Source organism: Erpetoichthys calabaricus, chromosome 5 (assembly GCF_900747795.2).
Source record: "Erpetoichthys calabaricus chromosome 5, fErpCal1.3, whole genome shotgun sequence".
Classification (NCBI taxonomy): domain Eukaryota; kingdom Metazoa; phylum Chordata; class Cladistia; order Polypteriformes; family Polypteridae; genus Erpetoichthys; species Erpetoichthys calabaricus.
In genome coordinates, this window is record NC_041398.2 from 202193648 (window position 1) to 202217742 (window position 24095).

General features: G+C 40.3%; 1 protein-coding gene across 1 annotated transcript in view; it reads right to left on the reverse strand.

Moving 5' to 3' along the window:
• LOC114652866 (kinesin-like protein KIF27) overlaps window positions 1-24095 on the reverse strand; it is a 118618-nt gene that overhangs the window by 15614 nt on the left and 78909 nt on the right. Inside the window, exons 6-7 of the mRNA XM_051928613.1 lie at window positions 8374-8444; window positions 4991-5032 (exon numbers count right to left, since the gene is read on the reverse strand). Coding sequence (XP_051784573.1) covers window positions 5029-5032; window positions 8374-8444 — 75 coding nt within the window. The 3' untranslated portion in view covers window positions 4991-5028. The remainder of the gene's footprint in view (window positions 1-4990; window positions 5033-8373; window positions 8445-24095) is intronic.

Consider the following 24095-nt stretch of genomic DNA (forward strand, 5'->3'; position numbering starts at 1 on the left):
ATGAATAAAACCTAACCTTGGCATAAAGCCACGCACATTTTCACAATAGCTCAAACCCTGGCATACACAACTTCTTCGCTCAGTTTTGCAAACTGGTGGCACCCAGCGTCAAAGCAGTGCTTTTGTTCCAGTGTGGTTTCCCTTTCTTTTTTAGATCCACATCCCTTACGCGTTTTATCATATACACTGAAATTAACCGCATATTGTTTATTAGTTTAAGGCATCTGATTGTAATTAACCTGTAACAATATAATGGTCTACGGAATAGCCAAACAATTCCAAATACCATAGCTGCTTTAGCGCTGTTACTCTCACTGCACCTTCTTCTTCTTTCAGCTGCTCCCGTTAGGGGTTGCCACAGCGGATCATCTTTTTCCATATTACTCTCACTGCACCACTCGGAGTATTTATATCACTGTATCTGAGTGTGGAATCACAGCTCTACAGCAGCTGATCAGAAAGGGAATTATCAGTATACAGCATCTAGTACACGCTGCCTCAGCCATGCTGCCTATTTGAACTGCACTCATACGGCAAGCGCTTCAGAGCCTTTCCTGTACTGACCTCGCGGTTCAGAAATAGTTTCATCTCAAGAACTATAAACGCAATCAATCAGTCCATCAAGTGCTCCTTGTAGAACTGTTTGTACTTATAAGTACAATTACCTCACTGTAAACTTGCGATACAGTTATAATATTGCACAACCTGAGCCACTTTAGCGTGTATTTACATATGATGACATTTTTAAGATGAAATGCAGCAAAATGTTTATTATATTATACAGATAAAACTTTAACTTAATTTAAATAATCTATATTGTTAATAATTAAACATGTGAGGACACGGTGTCGCAGCGCTAGCAACGAGCTGGCACCCTGTTCACGGATTATTCCTGTCTCACTCTGTATTCTTGCTGGGGCTGACACGACACTGGAAGGATAAATGGATAGAATAATTAAACATGTACTACGAAGATATTTCAATGTTCCTTAAAAGTTTTGAAGAATCGGCGTTCTCAGCTTACATATGGCTTTACATCAATTACAGAGCTGATTGTTTGGCGATTGGGTATTTGGAAAAAGAAAAGGAAGGACAGGAATTGGGGGTTAGTACGTTTGAAAGAGACAGTACTGCTGCAATAAATTATTTCATTGAAGGTCGCACACGGCGCAGCAAGCATCTTGCGTGGCAGGAACAATCTCTGGACGAGGAGCCATCTCGTCACTATCACTGCGCGATCGTGTTCCCATGTTTAATAATATGCTTTAATTCCTATCATCATGAAAATTATATCAAGTATACATCTCAGTATTTCTATTCAGAGAGTTGTAATATCATGAATGTAATGGATTCTGTGTCCTGTCGGAGGAAGAGAAAGCCTGTTTAAGAAGCATGTAGTGATTCACACACATAGAGCACATAGAAGAACATATACAAAACAAAGCATTTAATGTGCTGGTTTAGTTACGATGGGATTTGAGAAACTAGTAAATTAAACGATTTTAAAATTAAGTTTATGATGTTCTACTTTAATGAGATTAAAGTTGTCATTTCGAGCTTTTTTCCCACTCTGTCCCCTTTTTTTTTTTCCTCTGTACTCTAATAAGCTTTCATATGACACTCAGATGGTGGACTACAACTCGCCTTTTCATGGCGACTTTGATATTTGACAACTTCTTTTTTATTTCGAGCACTGTGCGACTTTGTGAACTTGAGCTTTCGAGTTTCTCAGACCCTCTATGTCACTCGATCAACTTCCTTTTGTTGTTTATACCATTGTTTAAACCAACAAATAGTACGTTTTTCCTTGTCTCCACTTGGTATTTGCTGAAATTCTTCTATTTCCCCCCGTGCTTTTGCCATTGCCTTTTTACAGAACGCTGAGCTTAAGGGCTATTTATATTGATTTGCATATTCAAAGAGGTGTAATTCTGGAAGGAATTTGGGGAGTGGCAGCAGGCGCACATGCACGTGCGTTACTTTTCACGCTGACCGGGATTTATGGAGTGGAAGAACATGGAAGTTGGCGAACGCAGAGATTTATGCATTTGGATTTTTTTGTGTGTACGAACATTTCCGTTTTTGTCCGTACGCCATGTTTTACTGTGAATTCTACGCACGGCATTATGCATGAGCCCCAGGATTTGTTGCCTCCTTCCCCTCCTATATATGTTTTTTCCTTTTCAGTTGCTCAAAATTTTGTATCTTAAACCTTTCCTTTTCAGTGTGGAAATAACCTTTAACCTTTTTGCCTTTTGTAGATGCATAACATCACTAATACAAATGATTTTACAATGAGAAAATAATCAAAAGAAAGGGATATCAATAACACTCCTGGAGGTGGTTGCAGGCTTTTGTTCTAACCCAGTTGCTTAACTAGAAAACAATCCTTGCCAATATCAGGGGGGTATTTTCCGTACGTCGCTTAAATCATCCGAGATCAGATGCCTCATCTTGGATGAGTTAATACTGGTGAAACTCATCCGGGATGTCGGTTTTTCAAACGCATCTGTGTAGTAGATTAGTCTAGCTGTATCTAATCATCCGAGATGAATGCGCGCGCCTATATTTGATAGGCTGTAACAAAATGATGAAAGAACGGGCGCATTTTTTTTCACACAAGCAGAGCAGGACCTTCTATTCGAAGGACATGAAGAATTTCAAGATTTAATATGCACAAGGGGTAACACTGCAAAAAGCAGCCCAAACCAGAAAAGACGGCTGGCAAAAAGTAGCCGACAAATTAAACGCTAAGTAGTGTGCATTGTACTTACTGAATGCAGCATTTCATTTCCTATGTGTCAGATTAAATATTGTTTAATATGTCATAATTCCAGATCAAACATGAGTACAAGGAGAATATGGGAACAGGTTAAAGTGAAGTACAAGAATATACTTCAAACTGGTAAATATTGGCATATAACTGTTTAAAGAATTGTTGACATAAAGAGTCATATATAATATAAGAAACATTAATTTTAAAGCTAATAAGAAGGCAGACAAGCAAAAAACAGGTGGAGGTCCACGCGGTCCAGACCTAACCCCTGCAGAAGAGTTGGCTATCCAGCAAAATGGCCATCGCCCTGTTTCTAAGGGCATTCCAGGGGGAAGCTCCTCCCCAGAACCAGTGGCAGGATGCAGTGGTCACTTCATTTCAGGTAAAGGATGGTCACTGCATATATTTGTCCTCAATGTGTGTCATATGTATGTTCCATATAGCCCTCTTTTTTTGTTGGGTCAGTTGCGGGGAATGTCATATCCCTTGAACCTGTGTCTGACCTACGAGATATTGACGAAGGTCAAATACTTGATGAAGACACTGTGTCCGATTATTCATCAGGAGGAGAGGTACATTTTCCAAATAATGTTTGATCAAACTCCACTCTGATCAGTCCCATGTGCCCCAATCACATTTGGAAATCCTGGGTAATGAGAATATTAGGCTGATTGTGAGATTCTTCATGGAACTGTGGGTGTTTTTGCCTGTGTATTGCCTACCTGCAATGGCATGAAACACCTCTTTTATTGTCTGCACACGCAGGTGTCCAGGAAACACTATGAAAACCCAAAGAAAATATTTCAGAGCCAGACAGGCATTGCCTACAGTATATAAAAAAGTGCCGCTTGCAAAAAACCTCAAAGCAATGCATAATGTCTGTGTGGTTGTGAGAGCCTGACTTTGCCTAGTTTGACTTCGAATATAAGGTGCTAATAAATCTTTGAGGTACAATATTCCCCCCTGGCTAAAGCGGTATCTTTCGAAAAGAATTTCCTCCGGGAGACAATAAAGGATCTTGCCGATCGCGTAAAACCCTCTCTATATGAAATTCTCTTCTTATAATTTGCGCACCGATATCAATTGGTGGCTCATTCATGAACGGCAAAGTCATGACTGAGCGAATTCCACGCACGGACACTGATTAAGTGTGTGAGCTAATCCTTGTTTACATAGAACAAACCTGCTCTGTGCAGGTTTGAGAATTTAGATGTGCTGCTATGACAACACATCCAGCAAGAGTTTCGAAAAACCGATAGATCCGGGATTATGCCAAATCATCAACAATTACATCCGGCTAAACGAGTAATCCACGAACGAAAAATACCCCCAAGGTCTTATTTAACACCATGATTTGTTAGTGTTTTAACTATACAATGTCAGGTTACTCATAAATCATAGATTATTTTCTTTTCTAATGATACAATCCAAATGATTTGAAGCCTAAAATTAATGAGAAATCTTCACTTTCTCTTCAGATTCTTTCTAAGTATTTTATGAAACCAGATAGTTCACAATGAATACACACAGGTGTAAATGGAAACAAGCTAGATGGAGAACTGCTGGTTCCTTTATCATTTGCATTTTATTCCCATTAAAGAGTAATTAAAAACAGCGAATGCAGCTTTTTCAGGCTAAAATAAGCAATTAAGTGTTTAAAATCTTAACAAGTGAGACAACTAAAATGAAGCAGAAAAATGTCAACTCTTATCTACTTGCAATATTAGAAACCTGAAATTTACCTCACACAGGATAACTTGCTTTCATGAATATGCTGTAAAGGCCCATGCAGTTTGTTCTTATACTCTATCATAATCACTGTATACCAAAGAAAATGTATTCAAATAGAATTAAATTATTGACAAGAAAACCTTCATACATACAATCAATTACTGAATTTGTGTAATATAATTTTAGGGTTGTACATATCCCAGCAGCCTTAAGTACAAAGAAGGGACTAACCCTGGACTAGACACCAGCCCACTGAAAGGCACATTCACATCTACACCTAATGTATGAGCTGAACCTTAATCCAACATCTATTTCTTTGAGATGTGGGAGGAAAACCGGAGGGCCCAAAGAAAACACTTCACACAGATGCAAGTAAAATGTGTAAACTGCTCACACAATGTGACACGGATGTGATTCAAGCCTAGTCTACTGGAGCTGTGAGATAGGAACACAAACACATTAATTATGAAATTGTATCCATACCTTATGATTTTTTCTTCTGTTACTCACTTATGTCGCTCTTAACTGTGAAAAAAAGAGTAAGCTTTCATTAATAAACATTATTGATCTGTCAGTAATAGATAGATAGATAGATAGATAGATAGATAGATAGATAGATAGATAGATAGATAGATAGATAGATAGATACTTTATTAATCCCAATGGGAAATTCACATTCTTCAGCAGCAGCATACTGATACAATAAATATATTAAATTAAAGAATGATAATAATGCAGGTGAAAAACAGACAATAACTATGTATAATGTTAAATGTTAACGTTTACCCCCCCGGATGGAATTAAAGAGTCGCATAGTTTGGGGGAGGAATGATCTCCTCAATCTGTCAGTGGAGCAGGACAGTGACAGCAGTCTGTCGCTGAAGCTGCTCTTCTGTCTGGAGATGATACTATTAAGTGGATGCAGTGGATTTTCCATAATTGATAGGAGCCTGCTGAGCGCCCTTCGCTCTGCCACAGATGTTAAACTGTCCAGCTCCATGCCAACAATAGAGCTTGCCTTCCTCACCAGTTTGTCCAGACGTGAGGCGTCTTTCCTCTTAATGCTGCCTCCCCAGCACACCACTGCGTAGAAGAGGGTGCTCGCCACAACTGTCTGATAGAACATCTGCAGCATCTTATTGCAGATGTTGAAGGACGCCAGCCTTCTAAGGTAGTATAACCGGCTCTGTCCTTTCTTGCACAGCGCATCAGTATTGGCAGTCCAGTCTAATTTATCATCCAGCTGCACTCCCAGATATTTATAGGTCTGCACCATCTGCACATAGTCACCTTTGATGATCACTGGGTCTATGAGGGGTCTGGGCCTCCTAAAATCCACCACCAGCTCTTTGGTTTTGCTGGTGTTCAGGTGTAGGTGGTTTGAGTCGCACCATTTAACAAAGTCATTGATTAGGTCCCTATACTCCTCCTCCAGCAATTCCTGATGCAGCCCACGATAGCAGTGTCATCAGCAAACTTTTGCACGTGGCAGGACTCCGAGTTGTATTGGAAGTCCGATGTATATAGGCTGAACAGGACCGGAGAAAGTACAGTCCCCTGTGGCGCTCCTGTGTTGCTGACCACAATGTCAGACGTGCAGTTCCCAAGACGCACATACTGAGGTCTGTCTTAAGATAGTCCACGATCCATGCCACTAGGTATGAATCTAATCCCATCTCTGTCAGCTTGTCCCTAAGGAGCAGAGGTTGGATTGTGTTGAAGGCGCTAGAGAAGTCTAGAAACATAATTCTTACAGCACCATTGCCTCTGTCCAAGTGAGAGAGGGATCGGTGTAGCATATAGATGATGGCATCCTCTGCTCCCACCTTCTCCTGATATGCAAACTGCAGAGGGTCAAGGGCGTGTTGAACCTGTGGCCTAAGGTGGTGAAGCAGCAGCCTCTCCATGGTCTTCATCACATGTGATGTCAGAGCAACAGGCCGAAAGTCATTCAGCTCACTAGGACGTGATACCTTTGGGACTGGGGTGATACAAGATGTTTTCCAAAGCCTCGGGACTCTCCCCTGTTCCAGGCTCAGGTTGAAGATGCGCTGTAGAGGACCCCCCAGCTCCGATGCACAGACCTTCAGCAGTCGTGGCGATACTCCATCTGGACCCGCTGCTTTGCTGGCACGAAGTCTCCTCAGCTCTCTGCTCACTTGCGCTGTTGTAATTATGGGTGGGGATGTCTTTCCTATGCTGGTATCAGAAGAAGGATGTGTGGAGGGTGTAATACTCCGAGGTGAATGTGAGAGTGGGTTAGGGTGGTCAAACCTGTTGAAGAAGTTGTTCATTTGGTTTGCTCTCTTCACGTCTCTCTCGATGGTGGTACCCCGCTTCGAGCTGCAGCCAGAGATACAGTTGTTATTAAAGATGTTAACCTATCCACGTAATTGATCATTTTCGTTTTCAATGATACTAGTTAGTATTTAGAATGGTTCGCTAAAACAACCAAAAATTAGAATGTATTGTGATCATAACTGTACAATAGGTGCATCACAATTTACACAAGATAAGGCTCCTTGATTAATTCTAACATATAATGATGACACGTCCAATGACGTAGCAGTTAATGAGAACACAAGTCAATATTCTATGAGATATTTTTGCTGTTTGGTCCATTTTTGATTTTAAGACAATCAGGAAAAGAGAATGTGGGTTTAGGGAAGCATTAATAGTGTGAGGCATGGTTTTAGACGCTGTAGAAAGACTTATGTACTGTGTGTAGAAAGACTAATGTATTCGTTACTAAACCCCCCAGCTTGTTGGAGGGCAGCACAAGGATCTTGAATGAACACAATGGGACTGTGTCAACCTTTTAAGGTAGTGAGCCTTACAGCAGCCTGGGAGACCTGGCTCTTTAAGCAGTACTTGTGGTTGAGAGGTGCAGGAACACCAGGAGCCACTTTTGGGCAGAGGGATGGGGTCTATCCTATGTTCTTGTAGTAAATAAAGGGCCACCTTGTGCTCCAGAAACAATTGCAGAGCTAGACTCGAGATGACCCAGGCAAAGAATTTAAAGTCAGAGACCTCTCTGAGCTTAATGTCAAGAGAAAAGGTGGGGAAAGGGCTCACTAACAAGAAGAATAGGGCTGAGTCTTCAAAAGCAGGGATGAATAATGAGAACCCCTTTAAGGAAGATTCAGGAGCTAAGTCAAGAGACTGTGGTTTAGTAAAAAATGCATTGTGTGTCCACCCTAGAAAGCCAAGAGATAGGGGTATGTTTATCAATAAATATTTGTATAGAATGATGACATATTAGCAGTGTCAAAGGTGCAGGACATCAGGGTCAAAGGCAATAAAATGAGAAATATGCAGTCAAGATAAACTCATAAAAACTGCATTAACAATGACAAAGAATCTGTAATATACGGAATAAAGAAATATTACAGGACAGAGAGACATGACACAGGAAATATTTGATGCCACAAGAGAAAGTAACCCGAAGGCCCCATTTTTGTGCTCCTCTCTGCAATGTTATTCATACTAACTTTCATAGTGCAATGTGATAAGAAGCTCATGATAACAAACTAATATCTAATGTATAATGCTGAATGTGAGTTTGTTTGTCTGATATGCAAATCACAGACTTTTCACAGAGTCCCTTTTTGCACATGGTAAGGCCATTGCCCACGTTCTGTTCTGAAATGTGGCCATTATTGCTCTTTATTAGGGAAGTGCCCTAGGAAGAATTTTTCAGTGTGCTTAGTCAATATAAATTTAGTTTGGGGTCAAAATTTTTCTCTCTAGAACTTTCATTTGTGGCTGTATCTGGACTTCATTCCACCATGGACAGCACTGGGCACCTTCGCTATTGGGAAAAGTAAATACAAAGGAGTAACATTCAGAATTCCCAAGAAATATACCTCAGTCCTTTAACTTTTAGTAAAGACTCCTCTTGTATAGGCTGGATCTTCTTATGCTGTCTCTTCAGAACCTAAGTTTAAAAATAAGGTAATTAATAATTGGGTACATAAAGTGTCGTGTTACAAATTTAATGTAAGTTTTGAAAAATGTCAAAGCAAAAAATTGCCAAGGCTAAAATATAGTGAAATAAGATTATTTTTATTTGCGTTAAATGTGAAATCCTGTGTCCCTGTTTCTCCCTTACTTAGTTCTTAATTTTTTTAGAAATAAGAAAATTAATTTAAATGAACTTTTAAATTATCTTTATTTACTAGTATAATTGATAAACGATTTGTGATTATAAAACTACATCTGACTCAGTACTGTGTTAGTGATAGCTTAAATACAAACATGTCAGAAACTGACTTGGATAGTGGACATTTATTTCCCAATGAATTTGTAGCCAGAGAATGCAAAGACAATTATCTATAGTAAAAGAACTTATTTATGTAATGGGATTGGTCCAATATTAAAATTACACATTTTGGGATAGTGTATAGATCCAGCGATAGGATTGGAGATGAGGTTCCAGAAAGTCCAGGTCAACATGGAGATGCATCAGACAAGGTAAAAAGAGGTTGTCACACACGTGCGAGTAGGAGGCAGCTAAAGGGCCTGAGTAGTTGTAATACCACCCCTGACCAGGGGGTGGCACAGTGTGCTGACTGAATTTCTCAGTTACTTGCAGACCATTCCCAGGAAATCCTACCAGGTTCCGGCACCCTCTATGATATCACTTCCGGGTCCGGCCCTGAAGATGACATCACTTCCTGAGTGGGCCTTTAAAGCTGCCATCTTTCTTATCTTAAGTCAGTTCTGTTTTGGACTCAGTCATGTGAACATGTCTGTTCAACAATTTCAACTTTTGCAGCCAGGATATATTATACGGGTGGCTGCCCCAAACCTTTATCATGTCTCATGGTATTCTTTATCTCAAGGTGTTAACTGGTTGTGCAGTTATTTCAGCTTGTGGAAGCTGAAACTACATTCTCTGACTCCAACTTGTTAAAAAAAAATAAGCTTACTTCCTTTTCTTTTAAATTCATGGAATGCCTCATGGCTCCTAATCCATGATGCAGCTATATAATCTATACCGTACTACCTATCATGTTACTTCATATCCACTTCAAAGAAATTTCCTGCACTTATTTCATGTATTGCATGAATCTGTATCTGGAACTATGTCACTTGGCCATAATGAATTTGACTACCATAAGCCAGCCATGTACTGTATATTCTCTGTTCAAAATACTCAAATGTTTAGAGATCACAAACAACTTATTCAGATCCATGTTGCATGAAGAGCAGCTTGAATAATGTTAAACAGTGTGGCATTTACACAGAAACTGAAGACTTGAATTCAATGTACAAAGTATCTATCTATCTATCTATCTATCTATCTATCTATCTATCTATCTATCTATCTATCTATCTATCTATCAATTATGAACCGTCGAATGAATTCACTTTTTGAGACTTACGTGGTGAGACAAAAAAAGAACCCTTTCTCCTCAATCTTTAAGAGCCAGTAGACTCTGTCCCCATGCTAGCTGCTGCCTGACTTATTTACTAAAGGTGGGTCAAACAGCTACTGTACATATATCAAGAGTGTTTTTTTCTGATGGTGAGCCATGATGAAAAAATTCAAAAATATAAATACATTTATTAATGAAAGAAATTCTGACATGACAATCAAGAACTTTCCATAAAAAACTTCTAATGGAAGAGTGGCAAAGATTTTGTTTTGATTTTCTTTTATAGTTATTTTCCAAGAGAGGAGTGTTCATGAGGGAACATTAAACTCAAAGTCAGAAACAATTCCTAAACTGAAATGTTTGCTCAACCTAAACCTTCCCTGGAGTCTTCCCTTTAATTTGAAAAAAGCATCCTTAAATTCATATTGTGACTTCCATGATGTCACATGTGCACCACATGGCCTGCATTATAAGGACCAAAACTCCCAGAATAGTGGACATTTAAAAAAAAAAAAAAATAATAATTCACTGTCATAAATTGAAATTTAAAACAATTAAAACTAAAAACTAAATGTATGACCACTCTGACTGAATTCAATGCAGTTTTATCTCTATCTTTGTCAACATTCTTATTATGAGTATCTGCCTTAATGACAAGCAAACTTCACTTTATGTCAGTGGAAGCTTCATAGGCTCACAGATGCGATTGGAGAAAAAAAACAATATATAATATCACCATAACATAATGTTTCAAACTGGCATTGCTCTAATTGCATCATTGTTCTTTCCATGGCACAATCAGTTGTGTGCCAGAATTCATCACTGAATGCACATGAAGTACTGTATTAGTGCAAAAGCCTACAATCAGCCATAGTGTCTGGAAGGAAGGGCCGTATAAGGTGATGTGATAGCTTGAGACAGTCTACACAGAAGTCAGTTGTAAGACATACATTCTAAGCACATGCAAAAAGTGCATGGCTACTGAAATAATCTGTAAATAATGGGGTGGGGGGTAAAGAAGATGGTCACAGTTTGTAGTAGTAGATCCACAGATGCCAGTGCATTTGCTGAATTATGGACGAGTGAAGTAAGCATTAATGGACATTAGTTACTTGTATTTAAAATTGTGGATTGAGAACAAAGTTGTCTATATTGTGGAGGTCAAAATTTGTAAGTAGTTTTCCAAATTCTTCAGTCATGAAATATGAAAATTTGCTACCTTTTTCATCTGGTTAAGAGGGATGAGTCCTGCCACTGCTAAAATTAACAATGAACCAGGTGCTCTTTTAATGCTCAAAGCACTTGTCTTGTGTGAATTCAAGTGTGTGGAATAAATTGGTTAACTCTCTTCGGAGGTTCGGATGTAGGTCAGCTTGCCATGAACATGAGTCATAACAAGATGCTGAAAGCAGAAGCTGTTTGTGCCCACTGTACTGTACGGTATATATAGTTTTGGGTAACATTAAGGTAGTGATTGCAGTTGGTCTCCAAGGTTCGTATTTAGAGATCCAGGTCTTTAGTTCTTTAATTATTAGGATCACACTGGAGCTCCACCTCTGACTTTTGCTTTGTTTTATTCTCATGTATTGTTCTCTTTTCTACGTTAAATGTACAGATATTTCAAAATTTGACCCAATCATTACTTTCTTTTAGAATGTATTTACCAGTAACTTTTCTTTGCCTTTGATTGTAATATATTCATTTTTCCCTTGTTTTGTAATTGATTTACATTACCAATCTATTTCTTATTTGTACCTGTCAATATGAAGCTCAGGGGGTCTCATTTATAATGTTTGTGTATGCTCAAAAAGAGGCTTGAAATGTATGTACGGAGCTTCCCATGCAAACGGTGGGATTTATAAAAGAAAAGTCCACAGGGGATAGCAACTCTGATTCCTGTGTATGAAACATTTTGGAGAAACTTTGAAATGACAACCAACCAGCCAAACTAGCTAAAATGACAACTCACATGCTTAATAATTCAGATCACCGAGCTGCTGTTATAATATGTATTGACGTGACAAACATATTATACTTCAAAAATGATGAATATGATGCACAGACTGTATTTTAGTTACTCTTTAACAGGAACAAACCTACACGTTAGCTGTGAAGAAATGGCCAACAGGCCAGGTGTATCTTAGCCTCGCTTCACTCCATCATTACTGCTGTGCTGGAAGCCATTAACTGACCAGCGAGGCACTACATCTGGTTTCTGTATGCCATGGGTTGTAAGAAGAGAACGGGCATCTCGGCCAGAACAGAGGATATTTTACTACCCAGAGGGAAGGCCAATGAGATGATGCAAGTCAACAGGCACTTACAAGGCAATTCTCACAATCCTCTCCAGAAATTAGCCACAAGTATCTAAATAAAATCTGACCATTCTTCCTCCATCCACCCTCCACTGTGTGTTGCCTGCTGCCTTCTGGCTCTGACTCAATGATGTGAGGCACCGGGGTCCTTTTAAGGCAGACCCAGGAATACTTCCGGTGTCACGCTGTGTAATCAAGGAAGCACTTCTGGGCCATAGAAAAAGTAAGGTGGTCCTCCCCCAATGGCACCCTCTATCAGTCTCCAGGGAACCCGACAGGGTTGGACTCCAGCTCCCAAGCACCCATGTGGGTGTCTTGATTGGGTTACCATATGAGGACCACTGCCAACTAGTGTATGGGAGGTGGAACCACTCCTGATCCTCTGTTTTTCTCAATTCGTCTATTAAAGCATACCAGTCAGGTACAAATTTATTTCTTTGTCCCACCGCCCAACTCGCTTGTGTCATCTCACAGACCTCCCTCCCGTCTGGGTAATGAAATATCATCCGTTCTGGCTAGGATGCCCATTTTCCTCCTACATGGTGTACATGCAAAAAAATGTTTTGGCCAACATAAATGTGCAGTATTCACAGTTCTCCTAATGTAATTGGGGCATAGGGAGCATAGAGGCTCTTTGGTGTGCAGAAAGCCAGTAACCAGTTTCTCAGTTTTGCTGATGTTAAGTTACACATAATTATTTCTGTACTAAGAAAGAAAGTTTTCCACCTCTGTTTCATTTCCTTTGTCAGTACATTCCATTAGTGCAGAATTATCAGAGAATTTCTGCAAGTGATATGACCTAGTGTTAAATGTATACTCTTGTTGTACTCCAGCCCTGCTCACATCCATATCAGAGACACAGTCATGGAGCCTCACAAACTGTGGTCTGGCCAGCAGATAGTTTGTTGTCCAAGACACAATTGGCTCATCCACCTGCATATGGCTGTGCTCACCCCTAAATAGGAATAGATGGCACTGAAGGCACTGAAGAAATCAAAAAACTTACTCCTCACAGTGTGGCAAGCTTTGTTTAAATGGGAGTTAACCTTGCAGAGCAGATTGATAATTGCATTTTCCACTTCAATCTTTGTCTAATAGGCAAACTGTAGTGGGTCCAGGTGGTCTACCACAAGAGAACTCTTATAGCCTTCGCGCTGTGTGATCATTAAAGGGACAAATGAAACTGAAAGTGGCATAGCCATTTACATTTTCTTCTACTTAGCAAAAAAGTGTTTTTTGCATGAAGAGGTTTTTATAACCCCATATGCAGCACTGCTAATTTCATCTAAATAACACCTGTCTATAAGGAAGTTTGGTATAAAGCCTTGTTTTGTTTTCATTTCAGCACATTTTACTTTTGACTTATTTTAAAACAGACCATACATATGCTGCAATACATGCAGCAAGTATTATTAGGATACAAATTACCTAAATACATAAATAATTAAAGAGATAATTGGGCATTAAAAACACCTATAAATAAAGTATATGGTTATTGACTTTACATAAGTTACAGATATCTTTAAGATTATCTTTTGCATATTTAAAGATAATCTTTATCTATATAAAATATGTCTGCTCGCTTTTCACGAGAAAACTACTTAACAGATTTAAATCAAGTTTTTTTATATAATTTGCTTTTATATAATTTGTGACTTCTCTCATTGCGCTATCTATATATATAATTCACTAAGCAGCCGACAAGGCACACAAGACAACCATGCGATAAGCACGACATAGCCACGCCCACCAACTCACAGAGACCTGCCCACCAACTCTAACACCATGGGATACGACGACAACTCACAGAGCCACGCCCACCAACTCTAAGAATTCACTAAGTCCATGGCAAGCAAGACGCACGAAAGACAGAGCCCCGCCAACAAACAATTCACTAAGCAGCCAACCATGGCACACGTACGACAGAGCCACGCCCACCAACTCACAGAGCCCCGCCCACCAACAATTCGAGCGAGAGCGAAAACAAGAATGTTATCATTAATCAAGAACAAAAGTCGGAGGTTCGAAGACGATCACATACTGTCGTAGTTCCAACCATAAACAATGCCGACTGGTGATCTGGTGGCGTTATTCCCATGCCCTGCCGGGCAGCCAACTGGGTAACCAAAGTCTTTGGGTTCTAGGGGGAGTATGGTTGCAAAGCTGAAACTTAAAGGTGACGGAAGGGCACCACCAGGTGTGGAGCCTTTTGCTTAATTTGACTCAACACGGGAAACCTCACCCGGCCCGGACACGGAGAGGATTGACAGATTGACAGCTCTTTCTCGATTCTGTAGGTGGTGGTGCATGGCCGTTCTTAGTTGGTGGAGTGATTTGTCTAGTTAATTCCGATAACGAACGAGACTCCCTCCTACTAAATAGTTACGCGACAAAAGAGCTGTCGGTGTCCAACTTCTTAGAGGGACAAGTGGCTTTCAGCCACGTGAGATTGAGCAATTACAGGTCTGTGATGCCCTTAGATGTCCGGTGCTGCACGCGCGCTACACTGAATGGATCAACGTGTGTCTACCCGGTGTCGAGAGGCGTGGCTAAGCCATTGAACCCTATTCGTGATGGAGACCGGGGCTTGCAATTGTTCCCCACGAACGAGGAATTCCCAGTAAGTGCGGGTCATACGCTCACACTGATTAAGTCCCTGTCCTTTGTACACACCCCCTGTCGCTATTACTACCATGGTTGGGTGACTTGGTGGATTATATATAGAAAAGCAGCCGGAACCGCAAAGAACAATGATAAGTCAACGTGGCTCAGAGGTGCATGTGGAATGTAGCAGAGACAAAAGCGACTGAGGCGGTGTTTGGAAAATGAACAGTCAACGTGACTCACAGGTGCATGTGGACTGTACACAGACGAAAGCGACTCAGGTGAGAAGTTGGGGGCGGGCAAATGAGCAGGTGGTGCGTACTGAACGATGACTAAGAGATGACTAAGAAATCAGCAGACTAGAATGGCGGGAGGGCCGGGCGGAGGGGGCGGAATGGGCGTCCTTCCCCTCTCCCCCCGTTCCGCCCTCTGCGCCCGAGCGCCGTCAAGCCCCGTCCCTTGCTCTGGGAGGTGGAGGTGTGATGGCGGTCCTCCAGTTTTGAGTCACGGACAATTGTATGTTGCTCTCTGCAGAGTTCCATCTTTTCATTCACCTACAGTCGTATCCTCAAACCCACCCCATTTGGACAACTGTGTCTTTCAGGAAGTGTTCACCCATCAATACATAATTATGTGGCGTATGCTACGCCATGGGTTGGCTAGTATATCATAGTTTACTTGCGGTACCAATTTATTTGCGTGAATCCGTGAGAGATGCAACGGGCCGAGGGGAAGGGGGGCGGGGCCCTCCTCACTCATGTGCCAACCTCAGGGTGTTCCTTACCTCCACTTAGCTAGCGAACGAGAGAACTACTTAATGGATTTAGATCAGGTTTTTTCTATAATTTGCTTGAACATTCCAATTGATTTTGTGACTTCTCATCGCTCTAAGAATCATAGTTTGCTTGCAGGAGCGATATATTCTTGCTAATCCGAGACACAGACTGCAAGCCAAGGGGAGGGAAAAGTGTGACGTCAGGAGTGGGGAGCCGGGCAGGGCCCCCCTCACTGTCCTGTTTCACCTCTATGCGGGCGGAGCCGCAGGGGATGACTAGTAGTAAATAATTTAGCAATCTTTTAAAATATGTTCAGATATCTAAAATACGATTTGACTTGTCATACTAATCCAATTCCAAGTTGCAGGCCATTAGCCTCTCCCAGCAGCTTGATACTCAATGCAGGCAGGGTGTTGTCCTCTCTGGCCTTTTGACAAGTAATATATAATTAAGCCTGTTATCTTACAATATTTAGCATTTTAGTAATTTCTATTTTTCTCCAAACATCTGCTCACATGTATTGAATGTTGGCATTAGATTTCAAAAGAATGTTTTTCATTAAGTACAAGAAGAGTAAAAAATATGAAGACCTACTTCTTATCAGTCCAACTGAATAATAGCAAACTTAAAGCTTCCATTTCATTCTCATACTCTTCAAGAAATCAAATTACAGGAGTTAGCAGGCTTGTATGTCTCTTAATGATTAACATGACTACACTCGGGTCGTGTATTGATATGTAATGTCATCCTGTGGTGTGTTGCATAATTTCCGTATAGGTCAAAGACCTGCACAGAGCTGTCCAATGCCTGAACTGCAGAGCCAGCCAAACTGAGAGGACTCAACCCACTCCTAATTCTGGCCTTTTGCACAATGAGGATACCTTTTTCTCTCATAGAAGGATAATATAATTCCCCTCACCTATTTTCTTTGTCTTTGTCAGTTTAGTGGGAAAGAGTGAATTTTAAAATGATGATGCTGGAAATATTAAATGTAAACATCAACTGCCCTTTCCGAGTCAGGCTTTTTTAGGAGAGTTAGTTATAGCCGGAGCAGATGCTAAACTTGCAAACTGTACAATACTTTTATAACAAGTTACAAATTGTACACGTGGAGTAACACTCAGGTGCATTATAGGGCTGTGCAGACACTGTAGCCTTCCATGGACCAAATGTTTTCTCACCAGGATTGAGCAAAAGGCTGAAAAGAGGTTTTATACAGGACCCTAGTCAATCACAAGGACTACTCTCACTCACAAACATGCCATTTTTACACACAGTGGCAATTTGCAGTTGTCAATAACATAACCCTAAATAAAAAATAAGTAAATAAAAATAAAAACCTCTGTAACTGATTCCTTCTTTGCTTCTTTGCAATTTTGAAATAGGACTTACCATGCTATTCAGTAATGACAAATTATTAGCGAAAAACAAAGTGAAAGGCAAACTTTATCACAGCGAGTAACTGTTACAGATATCCAGTAAATTGGCCACTCTGATGACCAGATTTTCAAAGTCCCTAACCAGGACACTTGTATAGCATGTATGACAATGCATAAAGCACATCCTCATTTCTTTATCTCATTATCAACAGCGCCAAATAACTGCACGTGGTGGTAGGGGGGCAACACTTTCACATAGTAATATATATGATTCCATATAATGTCTTAAGTGTGAACAAATAAATGGCATTACTGTCTGCTTTTGTCTGCTTCTTGCTCCTCTTGGTAATGGCTATTCAAATTTAATACACATACTTAATTAAGCTATTCTCGTTGGAGTTTTGACCATGCTATTATATGTATATAAATATATTTGAGCTATGGGTGATACACCTTAGAGTTTTGTACATGCTGTTCTAAATATATTATGAGGATGTTGTTTCTGTGGAGCAATGTTTGGACATTTTGATATTCTTTGGATATTTATCAGGACGCATAGCCTGAAAATCAGGACTGTCCCTGTCACCTAGATGTCTGGCCACCCTAGTAAATTATAGTGACAGTGAAATACTGAATCACCACAATGTGTAGATAATGAAGTTGTGAGCTGGTTTAGTATAAGGCAAATTGTACTGACTAAATGTTTATTTGCTCTGTGCACAATGGCTTACACACCACAGAGTACTTTATTCATATATAGTGTGGCGGATGGCTGGGGCCCTTGCCTGGCCAGGATCCCCTTCAGTATATGTTCCGGGGGAGCAAGCATGGGCTACCCAATACATCCCCCGGGATGCTAGATGGCAACCTCCCTGTGTTGCAACGGTGCCTCGGACTCCCGCAGAGCTTCATGGGAGTTGGAGTTTGGTGCAGCCCTGTTGGGATCCGCAGGTGCCACCAGGGGGTGCTGCAGCAGGAGCTGCTGAGTTCTTATGGGCAGTGTTTTCACCACACCCGGGTGAACTATAAAAGGGGCCAGCAATCACCACTCGGGAGCCGGAGTCAGGAGGAGGGAGACAAAGCTTGCCGGAGAGGAGTGGTGTTTGTGGGACTGTGTTTTGCCTGTGTGGAACAGGGAAGGCATTGCCCACAGCCGAAGAAATAGAAATAAAACATTTATTTGTTTTATCAGTGTGCCTCCCGTATCTGTGTGTCGGGTCAGGCGCCATTATAGTGCCTTTTGTTACAATAGATAATAACATTTTGTTTTCCTTGCTTGCGTTTTATAGTTTTACGGTTAGTAACATAATTTATCTTACCTGTTACTAATTAAAGCATTGGAAGGACGAAGATACATACAACAGTGCAGTGAGAGCAACTTTCTACCCTGCGCATGTAAGCTGCTGGTTTTTCATTAACTTGTGTTGATGAACTATTTACCTACAGTAGCGTCTATTGGATGTGAAAAACAGGAAAATATACAAAACAAAAAAGATGGTGTAACCACTTTCAATGTAAAATTCACACAGTAAACTAATTTGTAGCTGGAGTTGCACAGAATGTTTCTCCATTTTCAGATAGACAAGCTTGCAAATTTGCCAATGCTTTTCAATTATCAAGATATATTAAAGAAAAATGAATTGTCTAGACACATTTAATAAGTGTGCCACATTTCAATAAAATTGGGGCCGTTTTTTAATGCGGACAAACAGGTAGTCATGGCTATCACAATAGGTGTTTCTCATATTATATGCGAATGCACCTAAGTAGAACATGTTTTGGGGTCTCTCCAAGTCTATATGTTATTTCTCCAGGCATGCTGGTCTTTTTCCAGCATCCCATTTAATTTCATCAGCCATTAGTGTTTGTGGGTATGCATATTAGTGTCCTCTGCAATCAGCTTGCATTCAGTTGGTTCTTGCTTTCTGCCAATTGCTTCCAGGTTACGTTTCAGTGATCCTGAAATAAAAAAAGTTAAAAAAAAAAAATGAGTGGATTGGCATTTCAGTGTTTTTATCCTCTTCAGGTTATTTAACTGTCAATCCATGCATTTTTTGAAAGTTTTTTAATTTAAGCATTTCCTTCTCTGCTCAAAAAATTAAGTGAACATTTAATCATCACAGTCTAACACCAAGTCAATTAAGCTTCAGGGATAGCAATCTGCTCAGTTAGGGAGCATAAATGATTGTGAATCAACTTCACCCACTTTGGTGCGAATGAAAGTGACAACAGGTGCACCGGAGAGGCAACAGCAAGACAACTCCTAAACTTCAGGCCACAGAAAACCACTCTCTCCTTATCCTTCCTGACTTGATTCTTCTCTAGACTCAATCTCTCTATTCTTCTTTGTGTTTTGCTAGTATCCTTGTCACTACTGGTAGCATGAGGTGGTACCTACAGCCGATTCAGGTGGCACAGGTAGTCCAGCTCCTCCAGGATGGCACATCCGTAAGTGCCAAAGCAAGAAGGGTTGCTGTGTCTCCTACCACAGTCTTAACAGCATGGAGGAGATACCAGGAGACGGACTGTTACACAAGGAGAGCTGTACAGGGCTGTTTGAAGAGCGACAAAGACCGGTATCTGCTCCTTTGTGTGAGGAGAAACAGGAGGAGCACTGCCAGAACCCTACAAAATGACCTCCTGCTGGCTACTAATGTGCATGGTTCTGACCAAACTGTCAGAAAAAGACTCCATGAGGGTGGCATGAGGGCCCGACGTCCTCTAGTGGGACCTGTGCTCACAGCCCATCACTGTGCAGCTCGAGAATTCACCAGAGAGTACCACAATTAGCAGATCGACCATTGACGCTCTGTTGTCTTCACATATGACATCAAGTTCATGCTGAGCACATGTGACAGATATGAAAAGTCTGGAGACACAGTGGTGAAAGTTATGCAGCCTGCAACATCATCCAGAATGCCCATTGGGTCTATGATAGTCTGGGAAAGCATATCCTTGGAGGGTCACACAGATCTTCATGTGCTAGGCAACAGCACACTGACCGCTGTTAGGTACCGGGATGAAATACTCAGAGCCATTGTCAGACCTTATGCTGGTGCAGTGAGCCCTAAGTTCCTCCATAGCACTGGACAATGCCCAGTCTCATATGACCAGAGTGTACAGGTAGTTCCTGGATGATGAAGACCCTGATGCCAATAACTGCATGTTCCCCACACCTGAATCCAACCTCTGGGACGTTATGTAGCAGTGCATCCAATGCCACCAAGTAGCACCACAAACTGTCCAAGAGCTCACTGATGCCCTAATTCAGGTCTAGGACGAGATCCCCCATGTCACCATCTGCCATCGCATCTGGAGCAAGCCCAAACATTAAAAAGCACGTGGAGACCATATACACTACTGAATCACATTATGAGTTGCCATGATGAAATTCATGCAAGCTGGATCAGCCTATGATTTCAGTTTTTGATTTTGATTTTTGATGTGATGTCGACTCCAGTTCTCAATTTGTTTTGATTTTGGTTTCCATTGACTGTTGTTACATCATTTTGTTCTCAATGAATTACACAGTATTACTCAGTAAGGTTTTCCACTTAAATATTTCATTAATTGATATCCAATATGCGATTTAAGTGTTCCCTTAATTTTTTTGAGCAGTGAATAATAGCAGTACCCAAATGAACATTTTTGTATACTATGATTTGTGGCTTTGTTAAAATGTAGCACTGCCTTTATACAGTGGTGTGAAAAACTATTTGCCCCCTTCCTGATTTCTTATTCTTTTGCATTTTTGTCACACAAAATGTTTCTGATCATCAAACACATTTAACCATTAGTCAAATATAACACAAGTAAACACAAAATGCAGTTTGTAAATGGTGGTTTTTATTATTTAGGGAGAAAAAAAAATCCAAACCTACATGGCCCTGTGTGAAAAAGTAATTGCCCCCTGAACCTAATAACTGGTTGGGCCACCCTTAGCAGCAATAACTGCAATCAAGCATTTGCGATAACTTGCAATGAGTCTTTTACAGCGCTCTGGAGGAATTTTGGCCCACTCATCTTTGCAAAATTGCTGTAATTCAGCTTTATTTGAGGGTTTTCTAGCATGAACCGCCTTTTTAAGGTCATGCCATAGCATCTCAATTGGATTCAGGTCAGGACTTTGACTAGGCCACTCCAAAGTCTTCATTTTGTTTTTCTTCAGCCATTCAGAGGTGGATTTGCTGGTGTGTTTTGGGTCATTGTCCTGTTGCAGCACCCAAGATCGCTTCAGCTTGAGTTGACGAACAGATGGCCGGACATTCTCCTTCAGGATTTTTTGGTAGACAGTAGAATTCATGGTTCCATCTATCACAGCAAGCCTTCCAGGTCCTGAAGCAGCAAAACAACCCCAGACCATCACACTACCACCACCATATTTTACTGTTGGTATGATGTTCTTTTTCTGAAATGCTGTGTTCCTTTTACGCCAGATGTAACGGGACATTTGCCTTCCAAAAAGTTCAACTTTTGTCTCATCAGTCCACAAGGTATTTTCCCAAAAGTCTTGGCAATCATTGAGATGTTTCTTAGCAAAATTGAGACGAGCCCTAATGTTCTTTTTGCTTAACAGTGGTTTGCGTCTTGGAAATCTGCCATGCAGGCCGTTTTTGCCCAGTCTCTTTCTTATGGTGGAGTCGTGAACACTGACCTTAATTGAGGCAAGTGAAGCCTGCAGTTCTTTAGACGTTGTCCTGGGGTCTTTTGTGACCTCTCGGATGAGTCGTCTCTGCGCTCTTGGGGTAATTTTGGTCGGCCGGCCACTCCTGGGAAGGTTCACCACTGTTCCATGTTTTTGCCATTTGTGGATAATGGCTCTCACTGTGGTTCGCTGGAGTCCCAAAGCTTTAGAAATGGCTTTATAACCTTTACCAGACTGATAGATCTCAATTACTTCTGTTCTCATTTGTTCCTGAATTTCTTTGGATCTTGGCATGATGTCTATCTTTTGAGGTGCTTTTGGTCTACTTCTCTGTGTCAGGCAGCTCCTATTTAAGTGATTTCTTGATTGAAACAGGTGTGGCAGTAATCAGGCCTGGGGGTGGCTACGGAAATTGAACTCAGGTGTGATACACCACAGTTAGGTTATTTTTTAACAAGGGGGCAATTACTTTTTCACACAGGGCCATGTAGGTTTGGATTTTTTTCTCCCTAAATAATAAACACCATCATTTAAAAACTGCATTTTGTGTTTACTTGTGTTATATTTGACTAATGGTTAAATGTGTTTGATGATCAGAAACATTTTGTGTGACAAACATGCAAAAGAATAAGAAATCAGGAAGGGGGCAAATAGTTTTTCACACCACTGTATTTCTCAGTGCATTGTTTTTAGAGTAGGCACATTTATTTTTGTGTTCATAAGAATCAATTATGAACAGTTCAAAATCACTTCAGATTTTTTTTTGTCTGAACCTAACTCCCACATATGATATATGACTTGTCTTGTTATCTAGTTGGACAAGGTGTTATCGCAAAGGTTAAAAAGGATAGATTTCAAAAATAAGCATGTGGGTTATCATTTTAGGCTATTTCAAGGTCAGTGATTATGAACATGATGTTATTTTTGATGCTTTACTGGAGATCTAGCCTCTGTGGACCTCTATCAGAGGTGGTAAAATGATAAATTCCGATATTATAATTGATATTTAGATTTTAAATATTTAAATTGAAGCACACATTAATATTTCAAGTATTTAATGCAGCTTAAGCTAATTCAGACTTTTTAAATATTTACATTATTTATATTATTGTATTGTATTATTAATATTTAGAGATGCAGACTTACAGTAGGTAGGATAGTGAATAAAACATTCTTACAAGACAATAATGGGCTAAAAGAATATTCCACCCACAAATGCTGTTTTTTAAAAGTTACTTACCCCATGTAGTTTTCAGTGATGGTGGAAAAAACTTTTAATATTAAATTTTTATTCAGAATGGAGACAAAAAAGATTATGATATAATAGAAGCCAACAGTGATGAGTGCTGTACTGTACAATGGCAAATGATGTAAAAAATGTTCATGGCATAAAGAAATATAAATTTCATGTTACTCATGTCACATAATAAACATGTCAGTTATCTAGTTGTATGCAGAAAACGTGCAAAACACATCTTCTTTGCTAAAACATTGTTGACCAGATATTTCCATAATTATCAGCGCACATCATAAACAGGAAACTAATGTCTTATGGGAGTTAATTTTGAACTGAAGATCTGCCTCTTCCCCTCATTCACTGGTCAAGAGTCCTGTCTTTAGTTCAGAAAGATATTCCCATGAGTGATTAATATCCTGAAAAATTCTTGTTCACACAAGAAATTGTAAAATGTCATGAGCACGCAAAAGTTTCCCATGAGCATGTGAAAATATCTCATGAGCATAGGATATTTTCTCATGTGCACAAGAAATAATAATGTTTTTCTTTTTACTCACGTCAATTGATGGGCTCCGTAGGGAGCCTTATCTCTTCATCATAAAACAATATTTTTCTTCATTTTGTGTGTCTAACTGCTGCTAGTGGTCCAGAAGTTTCAATTGTTCATTCCTCATCTAACAAGGGAATGTGTTTGTAAAGTCCTCTACTGATGGTAAAATGGGTCGAAAGAAAGGTTTGAAAGTTGAAAGCAATAATCGCCTCAGTCGGAGAGCAGCCTACCAAAGAAGTTCCTTGAAAGAAAACATGCAGGGTGGAGCACAGACGGTGAGACAGGTAAGAGGCTACCGTGCCAGTGTGGGTCAGCTCCACACTCCTAGTTGCACTAGGGAGCCTCTTAAACCTGCTACTCCAAATAATGTACTTGAGGGATAAATACATAACACACAAACATAGCAAGGGGGTAGGTGCAAAGAGTTAAGTGCTTTTTATAAAACAATCCATCAAAGTCACAGTGTTCAAAAGTGCAGTGTAAAAATTCCATTATAAATAAATAATCCGAGGTTAAAATCCAAATAAATGATCCATTAAAATGAGGTTAAAATCTCACAGGCAGGAGACTGTCCTTTACTATTATGAGTCCTGGTGCCTTCTTTTTAAAACTTGTCTCTCCACCTCACCATGATTGGGCCCCAAAGCACGGAGAGACGTCCATCCAACAGGCACAGACAACCTTTTATTCCAGTCTGTGTC